The sequence below is a fragment of the Vombatus ursinus genome, unplaced genomic scaffold, assembly GCF_900497805.2.
Source record: "Vombatus ursinus unplaced genomic scaffold, bare-nosed wombat genome assembly UNPS02011700.1, whole genome shotgun sequence".
Taxonomy (NCBI): domain Eukaryota; kingdom Metazoa; phylum Chordata; class Mammalia; order Diprotodontia; family Vombatidae; genus Vombatus; species Vombatus ursinus.
The window spans coordinates 5,602,423-5,613,394 of record NW_020951478.1 but is presented as its reverse complement, the minus strand read 5'-3'; the positions used below and the strand labels follow the sequence as shown (position 1 = coordinate 5,613,394).

The 10,972-nt window shown below is 37.4% G+C and overlaps 1 protein-coding gene across 1 annotated transcript in view; it reads right to left on the bottom strand.

Moving 5' to 3' along the window:
• Positions 1-10,972, bottom strand: part of NEK5 (NIMA related kinase 5) — a 75,860-nt gene that overhangs the window by 48,439 nt on the left and 16,449 nt on the right. The window contains exons 4-7 of the mRNA XM_027856913.1: positions 8,587-8,684; positions 6,597-6,680; positions 6,445-6,515; positions 3,217-3,303 (exon numbers count right to left, since the gene is read on the bottom strand). Coding sequence (XP_027712714.1) covers positions 3,217-3,303; positions 6,445-6,515; positions 6,597-6,680; positions 8,587-8,684 — 340 coding nt within the window. The remainder of the gene's footprint in view (positions 1-3,216; positions 3,304-6,444; positions 6,516-6,596; positions 6,681-8,586; positions 8,685-10,972) is intronic.

Here is a 10,972-nt window from a genome sequence, read left to right as displayed (position 1 = left end):
TGATTGTGAAATGAGAGGTCTAAACCCAAGCCAGAGTTGCTAATGTGGCCTTTATTGAAATGTAAGTGTGGGTCCTTCAGTATTTTCAAACTATGTAGAAAACAGCATGATAGAAAGAACACTGACTGACTCTAGAGTTAAAGACACTGGGTTTGAATCCCACCCATGATCCTTATGTGAAATAATTTTTATGTGAAAAAACTTAAGAATCATTGGGTAACCCAAAAGCCACAGCCAAGAAAAAGAACCCAGACAACATATTTTGAGAAATTATTTTTAAAAACAAAGCAACAACTACCCATAGCACGTTGGGAGTTAGCCCGCTTTTGATACAGGTGGAAGGAACTGTGGATACCATAGAGTCCAACCCCAACATTTTACGGATGAGGAAACTGAGGCAGAGGTTTACATTTCAGGACCAAAATTCTCCAAGTTTCCACACTCCATCATAGAATAGCAGAATCTGCAGTCTACAAAGTGACTTGCCTAGGTTCATACAGATAGTAAATGCCTAAGGCAGTATTTGAGCTTTCAGGTTTTCCTGAGTCAAAGTCCAGTACTCTAGTCTAGCTAATTTTAGTTTTCAGTTTTCACAAGCGTAGAGGAATACTGAGATTATTCAAAAGTATAGACTGGGCTACAATGTTCTCTTTAGTCCTAAGGTAACAGTAAGGCAGTATGACAGTAGGGCTATCTATATAGTCAAAGCAAATCATAATTGTTCTAGAATGTCCCTACAAATATATATTAACAAAATAGGGGAAAAAAGAGGATTCATGAGCGGAATATTTTTTAAATTAGAAAATTTAAAAAAATTTTTTAGATATTTTTTAAAATTAGAAAACCAACAAATAAATAAACAAGCCTAAAATTGCACAAAAGAGGCTATATTAAAATTAGAAGAGATATAAATAAATTGAAAACAAAAAAATAACACAGAAATCATAAAGAAAAAGCATAGTTGATTCTTTGGAAAGACTAACAAAATTGATTAAAAACATTAGCTAATCTGATTAAAAAGAAGGGAGAAAATCAAATTGATAAAATAGCAAGTGATCAAGGTGACATCACAACAAAACCAGAAGAAATAAAAAGAAGTCACACATATAACTGTGTGCATGTATTATGAACAATTATGTTCTATTAAAACTGAGAGCACAAAAGAAATGGAGAAATATCTTCAGATTATAAAATACTCGAACTATCAGAAGAACAGATAGAGATCTTAAATAACCCAATCTCAGAAAAAGAAACAGATCAATCTGTAGAGGAACTGCCATGAGCATGTTTTCAGACTTTTTCAGTATATTAATCAGTTGTACTGATTTTTTTCCTTTTCTTTTTCTTTCTTTCTTTCCTTCTTCCTTCCTTCCTTTTTTCATTTTTTCATTCTCTCTCTCTCTTTTTCTCTCTTTCTCCCTCCCCCTCTTCCTTCCTCTCCTACCTCTCTTTCTTTTTCTTTCTTTACCTGAGGCCTCATGTGACCTTCTAGATCCTTAAGTGCAGCCTTTTGACCAATCCAAATTTTCAGTCAAAAAGCCACACTTAAGGATCTAGAAGGCCACATATGGCCCCAAGGCCGCAGGTTCCCTAACCTTGATTAACCTATTCACAGCTGCACCTACATAGGGCACTATAAGTCCAGCTATAGAAAGCAAGGGTCAACAGAGTGAGAGAAATCATTATTTCTCTCATATTAATAGCCAATTATTAAAATTGTGAAGACCCAAGCTTTTTTCCCCGTCCTATCTCTCAAGGACAGGGCTGATGGAAGATTGGATTAACATTCTCCTCATTCTGAGGATTGCTTCTCCACCAAACAAGCTCAGGCTTGGGTGAGGGATATAGATTCTTTGTCTAGATTGCCCAAGACTGGGCGTGGTCTGGATATGGGGACAGTCTCTGTCCAAGAGTGACATGATGTCACTCTCAGACCCTCATTAGAGTAACCTCACTTGTCTCTGTAAAGTTCACCTCTCATTAAACTGTTAACCAATCAGACTTGGTTGCCACCTACAGGAACGCTCCTTTTCCAAAAGGGCATATAAGCCATGAGCCCCTCCCCCACCATGATTGTCTTTGGTCTAAGAGAGAGCCAAATGATCATCCTTTTATTAAAATTCTGGCATCATTAATAACATTGTCGAATTACCCAGAAATTATGTCTCTCAAACCTTTTTAAACATCACAAGAGGAACTCTATGCCCTCCCAGAAGGGACTTCCTTATGCCAGGACACCATCACAAAACAAGTACTATCATCCTAGAACAGGCAATGACTTGTCGTGTGGGGGGAAACTGCCTTGAGCAAGTCATTTAGCCCTTTGCATGCCTTGGTTTCCTCATTTTTAAAATGGTGATAATAATAGCATCTACCTCTCAAGGGTGCTATGAGAATCAAATAAAATTTGTAAATTGCTTTACAAACCTCAAAACTCTATCTAATGCCAGCTGTTGTTATTATTATTATTATTATTATTATTATCATTATTATTATCATTATTAAATAGGTGGTGTGTTCAATGCGTACAATGACAAGGTCACTCCCCTCTATGTGAGTTGATCAGACACAGCTCAATATTTCTACTCTGTAGACTGACTTGATTTTCTTTAAATCCCAACTAAAATCCCTCTTTTTACTGGAAGCCTTTCCTGACCCCTCTTAATTCTAATGCTTTCCCTCTGTCAATTACTTCCTATTTATCTTGTCTATAGCTTGCTTTGTACATATTTGTTTGCATGTTGTCTCTCCCATTAGATTATAAACTCCCTGACAGCAGGGACTGAATTTCACTTCTTTTTGCATCCCCAGAGTTTAGTACAGTGCCTGGTGACATGGTAGGCATTTAATAAATGTTTATTGATTGATTGATCAGAAGCATTAACAGAGTCTTTAGCAAGTAACTGCTGGGCAGTCCACTCACAAGTATCAATCCCAGAGGCCAAGTTTTATATCCCCTGACCAAAATTCCCAAAGTTACCATATGGCATCATATGATAGCAAGATCTGTAATGTCTATAATGAAACCTTTTCTCCAAAAGGACTCAACCCTTTCATGTATCTTTACAAAGGAGCCATCTTACACAGACAGTAAGATACAAAGCTATAATCAACAGCGTGGCTGAGATGACACACAGTTCCTGGAATTCCCATAGAGTTCTCTAAATTAGACTTGACAGCTAAATTCCAATGAGTCAGTCGATAGTAAGAACTCACGTTTTGTTGTTGTAGGGCTTATTCTGACAGATCTCTGGAGAGAGATAGTAAGGTGTCCCAACACATGTCCGAGCAAGTTCCATTGTACTAAAAATATTTTGAATAAGATAATACAGTAGTTTATTCTCATGAAGACAAGAAAAGTAGATTCTATTCTGAAGTCATTATATTACAAAAAAAATTTTTTGTTAGAACAGGAAACAAAACTACTTTGAAAATAACAAAAGGAAGGAAAACAATTTTTTTTTTTTTTGGCAATTGGGGTTAAGTGACTTGCTCAGGGTCACACAGCTAGTAAAGAAAACAATTCATGGGGCAGCTAGGTGGCCCGATGGATAGAGCGCCAGCCCTGAAGTCAGGAGGACCTGAGTTCAAATTTGGCCTCAGACCAAACACTTGACACTTACTGGTTGTGCAACCCTGGGCAAGTCACTTAACCCCAATTGCCTAAAAAGAAAAAAAAAAAGAAAACAATTCTTGACTATCATTTTCTCTCTAACTTTCGAGGCTGAAGGCAGCTAGGTGGAACATTGGATGGAGCTCAGGAAATGGAGTCAGAAAGACTGAGTCTAAATTCTGCCTGAGACTCTTGTGTGTTTGAGTACGTCACATAACTTTTCTGTGCCTCAGTTTCCTCATATGTAAAATGGGGAAAATAATAGCATCTCCTGGGGTTGTTAGGATAAAATGAGTTAACATGTGTAAAGTGCTTTGCAAACCTTAAAGTGCTACATAAAGACTAGCTTTATTGTCAGATCATAGGACTGAACACTTAGAGTTGAAAGGGAACTTTGATATGACGAATTTACTAATGCCTGAAGAAGTTAGTGAATCACTCAAGGTCACACAGAAAATAAGTGGCCAAGATGAGACTTGAACCCAGATCCTCTGCCTTCAAATTCACCACTATTTCCATGCACCACATGGTGCCTCCTACCTCTCCCCAGGTTCCTCATGGCTAGAGGACTACAGTTCCTTTTGGAAGAATCAAGTCATAGTTATAGGTTTAGAATAGAAGAAATGATGGTTATATACCTGCCTGATTCTTCAAAGACAATGTATTTACTTCCAGATTACCATTCAACCCACCACCTTGTAGTGCTAAGCACCATGCAGATGCAATAAATATTAATTAGATTAAATTGAATTTTAACTATTTACAAAAAGCCAGAGAAACTCAGTTGGAAGAGACCTCCGAGTCACAGCTGAAACTAGGAATTGTTTGCACCTGAATCAAGCTCCACAAACCCTGCTCAGGGCAAGTGTCACAAGAGGCAATCCAGTGGAGGTGAGGAGGTGGCACAGTGGATAGAGCACCGGCCCTGGAGTCAGGAGCACCTGAGTTTAAATGTGGCCTCAGAGACATAATACTTCCCAGCTGCGTGACTCTGGGCAAGTCACTTAACCCCAATTGCCTCACTTAAAAAAAAAAAGTGGCAACTCAGGGGAGGCTGGGAATGGATATTACCCCATGGAAGGAGATAGAGACTCCAAGATACCACAGAGGTTTTGCTGGGGAGACTGCCTACTCCCAATTTACCTCCAACCAAAGGAAGGAGACCATTATGTAACTTGCTATATAAACCTACCTTAGCACTTAGTTTTCAAGAAAAATTAGCTATTTCTTCCAAGAAGGCTAATGAAGGGTTGAGGGAAGAAGTGACTAGTAATTTTTTTTTTTGGCTAGGCAAGGGGGTTGAGTGACTTGCCCAGGGTCACACAGCTAATAAGTGTCAAGTATCTGAGGTCAGATTTGAACTCAGGTCTTCCTGACTCTAGGGTCAGTGCTCTATCCATTGCACCACTGAGCTGCTCCTTGAATAGTAATCTTTACAGCAAACAGACAGATGCATTTGGGGAGGGGATTGAGGGAGGTTTAGAATTCAAACCTCTCAAAACCTTCAACCTGGGGTCCTTGAATTTTAAAAAATATTTTAACAACTATTTTTCAGTAAAAGTATTTCCTTTCATAATCCTATGCATTTTATTTTGTGCACTTAAAACATTATTCTGAGTCCATAGGTTTAATTAGACTGCCAAAGGGGTCTGTGACACAATGAAAAGTTAAGAAACCCTGATTTAGTCCAACTTGAGTCCCCAGAGAGAAGGGCAGTTACTTGCTCAAAATCACAGAAATCTCATTCAACTCTTATCGAAACTGAGGTTGCATTCTCCAATTAATATATATTCTAAAGATATGAACAGGAGCTTCTCAAGGGAAGAAACCCAATTTATCTAGTCATATGAAAAGATGCTTCAAATAACTAATAATTAGAGAAATGCAAATTAAAGCAACTCTGAGGGTCCACTGATCAGATTGACAAAGCTGGGGGGAAAAAAGAAAAGAAAATGACAAATTTTCGGTGGAAAAACAGGCACATTGATGTGGAGCTATGAATTGGTCTAGCCATCCTGGAAAGCAACTGGGAATTATGCCTCAAAAGTTACTAAACTGTACGTGCCCTTTGATCTAGCAACACCACTATTAGGCCTATAGCCCAAGAAGGTCAAAGAAAAAGGGAAAAGATCTATGTGCAAAAACAAAAACAAAAACAAAAAAACCTTTATAGCAGTTCTTTGTGTAGTGACAAAGAACTGGAAAGCTAAGGGAGTATCCATCAATTAAGGAATGGCTTGACAAATTATGGTATATGAAGGTAATGGAATACTACTGTGTTATAAGAAATGAAGAGATGATTTGAGAGACACCTGGGAGTCTTATATGAACTGATGTAGAGTGAAATAAGCAGAACCAGGAGAACAATTTAAACTATTACATCAATTCTAAAAGAAAGAACTCTAATCAATGAAATGATCAACAATGACTCCATAGGACTGATGAAACAGAACATTTCATGACAAACAGATGATGGACTAATGTAGACAGAGAAATGTATTTCTGGATGTGGTCAATGTGGGAATTTCTTTTGCTTGACTATGCTTATATGATAAAAGGGTTCTTTCTTGTTTTGTTTCTTTTCTTTCTTCCTTCCTCCTTTTCCTTCCTTTCATTCTTTCTTTTTTCCTTTCTTTCTTTTTTCTTTCCTTTCCTTCCTTCCTTCCCTTCCAATGTATTTGTTTGGTGTACCTCAGTGTACCAATTGCCACCTTAGAGTCTATATCTAAATATTTACCTAAAAATATTAGACAATGTAGGTAGCTTTCTTGCCTAAACACATATATTTTGACCATTTTGGGTGGAAAGAATTGTATTTAAAAGCTACTTACTTGTTCAATACTCTTGCTATGCCAAAGTCCCCAAGTTTTGCAACCATCTCATTATTGCTAAGAAAAATGTTCTATAAACAAAGAAAAAGGTATATGAGTTAAGTCAAGAAAACGATTCCATTTTTATTGGTGACCTTCCCTGGGTTATTTACCTGTGTTTTTATGTCTCTGTGTAAGATCTTCCTATCATGAATATGTTTCAATCCCAGAGAGATCTGCACAAACCAACCCAGAATCTACAATGAAACAGAAGTTACTCTGTCAATCTGACACTTGCAATTTCAGTGAAATGTCCCAGTGACAAGATGCAAAAACAAAGTAAATTACATGGATATCCTCTGTAAATATCAAATACATTTATATAAGTAATCACTTTCATCTTTAATTCTATTCATTTTCTAACAAGGGCCACATAGCTTTGCCCGAGAAGTTCATCATCATCATTATCATCATCATCAGTGACTAACATCTATATAGCACTATATACTGGACACTGTATTAAGTGCTTTACAATTGTTATCTCATTTGATCCCCACAACAACCCTTTATTACCCTCATTTTACAGATGAGGAAACTGAGGCAGAAAGAGGTTAAGTGACTTGCCCAGAGTCCTATAGCTAGTAAGTGTCTGAGGATGGGTTTGAATTCAAGTCTTTTTAACTCCAGGTCCAGCTCTCTGTACACTGTGCCCTTTAAGTCAATGAGAATTCAATATAATTAAAAGATAAATGGTTAGAAGCAAAGTGACTGAGGCTGTTCCTAATTTTGTGCTTCTCACTGAACATTTGAATGCTAATAATGCCCTGGGCACCACACTTTTATTTTCTTTTTCCTGATAACTGTCTTCCTTCTCAGTTGTGTTTCCTTTTGGAGTAAGAGAAAATATGGAGAATAAGAACAGAAGTTTTTAGAATCTGATTTTATCTTACTTTTAACACCTCATTTTGCTTTTTTTTTTGTCAATTTCTTTCCATAAAATCCAGAGTCCTTTTCAGTATGTACTCCATGTCTACAGAGATGACAGTCAAATTTTACTAACTCACAAGCATGTTTGTTACTTTGTCGTATTAAATACAGGAAAAAGAGGGAAATACATGCAGGTATGCTCCAGAGACGAAATGTTAAATTGTAATTCTGAAGGCTCTTTTATCAAGACGAAATGTAGCCCAAACTTTAACAGCAAAGGGCAGTTATATAAATATAGGAGAAATAGCACACAGAGGAGAAGAGGAGACACGTTTTCCATAAATCCAGAAATAATATGCTCCTGCAAGAGCACAGGAAGAATACTTGAATAAATTCACAACGGCGTGAGATGTATGGATTGCTTATTCATATTTGAAATATTTAACAACAACACTAGAGGCAACGTATGAGATCATGATGGCCTTAAATTGCAAAATGTAACAAAAAGACCTCAGGAAAGACGAAGATAACATTATTGTGGAGTGCTTTAATCCAGAACATTAAGCATCCATCATTCTGACCCCGATTCTTACGCCTCTCCACGGAGGCACATATCTTTTCCATGACCAGAGGTCCCCAAAGGACTTCAACAAAAGCTCTGTATCTATTAAAAATATGTGGTTGCAAAGAGTGGAGATGAGAAAAGAGGCCATTATTTTTCACTCTCTCTCTTTCTCTCTCTTCTCTTAATAAACAGGGAAACTAAAATGACATTTTCTGAGAAGAGGGTTTTTCCCCCTCATTAAGCAAAGCTGCATAGCTATTATTTTCCCATGGGAAAAGTCAAGAGGTTAATATGTTATTTATAATGTTGTTTTTAAATGCTTCCAGATTCGGGTTTTTAAAAGGAAGTAAATATTTATCTTAATAGCACATACAGACTTGGGCAGGGGAAGGGGAGGATGGATGTGAGAATGTTCACACTCTTTTACTCAATATGAATCCATTTTCAATGGGAGAGTCCCTGTAGCCAGAACTATGAATGTATTCTTGGTCAAATTGTATTTGTCCAGAACACTGACTAACTCATTGCATTCTAGTTGGAGGAGTTACCCACAAATGACATGCACAATAATCCAGTTTTGGGATAATAAAAGCAAATCTCTTTTTTTCTTTCTTTTTCAGATACTAGCTGCTGGTAACATATCTACTACAATACTAATTAGAATCCTTTACCTGGTCCTCATCAAAGAGCACTCCATGTTGCCTACTGATCCTCTTCATAAGATCTCCTCCGTCACAATATTCCATAACAATGTATAATTTATTCATCTCTATAAGAAAAAAGGGGTATTATTTTATTTACTGGAATGACTTTCCTACATGTATTAAATTTTAAAGGTAAAGTATTCTAACGTGTAATTAAAATATCCTCCCATTTAATGGGTTAGAAATCTACTACCCAAAATAATTTATTAAAAATACCTAAGATGCACCTCCCATTTTTAAAATGAATAAACATCATTTGTTAATACTTCAAGAAAAGTGAATTAGTGAATTAGTGTGTGTACTCCCTGTACTGGTTTAGCTCAAAATCACTCTTTGCCTTGTTAGAAGGTTTAATGAATGGTTTTGGCCAAAAATCTCTGACACCTTTTAACCAACCTTGTAGTGCTCAGCTTCTATGAACTTGGCTAAGTTGATCCTTAAATCTAATAGGCATACAGTCCATCACTGAGCCCATATTCAAAACCTTTCTGCATTGGTGAGAATTGTCAGAGCATGAGGTTGCTGAGAGAACCTTCCAGAAATCAGGCCACCTCTATATCATAATGAGGTATTTCAGGAATACTGTAGTAGAGGGTCTGTAATTATATTCATGATGCCCTTTTATCATTTTTTTCCTGCATTTGCAAAAAAAAGTTATGCTCCTATCATTGAACAAAGGTTGAGATTAGGGGTAAGTCCTCTATAGGAGGCTTGTTATTTCTTCCCAGGTACTGTGCTTCCATCATGATAGCTCCCATCAGGTGAACAGCCTGATTTTAGTAGCATATGCATAAATAACAGTTGGGCTTACTTCAGGAATGGATAAGTGAGAGAAATTGATATTTAGTATGTGCATCAGATTTGCAGACAATGTGAAAGCTGGGAGGGATAGCTAATACAGCCAGTAAAGAATAGGAATCCAAAAAGATCTCAATAGTCTAGAATAATAAGCCAAATCTAATAAAATTAAATTTTAAAAGGGATTTACAAAAATTCCTATGCTTAGGTCCCCCCTCCCCCCCAAAAAAAGTTATTGCACAAGCACTAAATTGGAGAGATATGGAGAAATTTCTGTGCTTTCTCTCTCTCTCTCTCTCTCTCTCTCTCTCTCTCTCTCTCTCTCTCTGTCTCTCTCTCTCTGTCTCTCTCTCTCTGTCTCCCTGCCTCTGTCTCCCTGCCTCTGTCTGTCTGTCTGTCTGTCTCTCAGAAAAACAAATGTTCTTTAAGTACCTTGTTTATTCAGAGCCCTGTGCTAGGTGCTAGGTGCAAGGGGAGATACAAAGCTTAGATGATACAGTTCCCACTTTCAAAGAACTTATAATTTGGTAGAGGAATTTAGAATATAATTGAATGTGATAGCAACACAGAAAGGTATAATATACAATATTAAATCATGAGAAGCAGTATGGTATCATAAACATTGAGTTTATTTTGAAACCCAGGAAGATCTAGATTTGACATGGACTGGCTGTGTGAACCTGAACAACTCAGAAGGTGCCAACCTGCATTGATGGAAAATGGGTCTCTTCATCCATGAGTTCCCAATACCACTGAAATCACAAGTCCAGTCCCTAATCCTATTAAATGATAATTGCATTAGAGAATTTTAAAAAAGTTTTATGTGAGCTCTGAGGGGTATGTCATTACCAGCTTGAGAAAACAGGGTGGCTGTGATATCTAACTCGGGCTTGAGAAGATGGATTGGAAAATTTCAGAAGAAAAGCATTAGTAATAGAGAACACTAGGAAAGGCCTCTTACAAAAAGTGGGAGTTGAGCTGAATCTTAAAGGAAGCCACGAGGCAGAGACAAAGAGGGAAAACATCCCAGGCATGGAGAACAGTCAATGGAAAGGTACAAAGTCAGGAGATGCAGTGTTGTGTGAGAAACAATAAGACAATCAGTGTCACTGCATTGTAGAGTATGGGTCAAGTTAAATATAGTAGTGTGATTTAATCATACAGGTACTTCTACACTCAGGGGACAGCTAGGTGGTACAGCTAGACAGTCAGGCCTGGAGTTGGAAAGATTCATTTTCCTGAGTTCAAATCTGGCCTCAGACATTTACTAGCTGGGTATCCCTGGGCAAGTCACTTGACCTTGTTTGCCTCAGTTTTCTCATCTGTAAAATGAGCTAGAGAAAGAAATAGCAAACCACTCCAGTATCTTTGCCAAGAAAACCCCGGAAGAGTCTGACACCAACTGAAAAGCAACACAATAACACCACTTCTGCACTAGTCAGGACTAAAATTAGCAGTTCAGCTAAAATTCACAAGATCACAAAGAGAAGGGAAATAAGGATTTACATACCATTCCCTATGTATCAGGCACTGTGCTAAGAGGTTTTTTTAATTG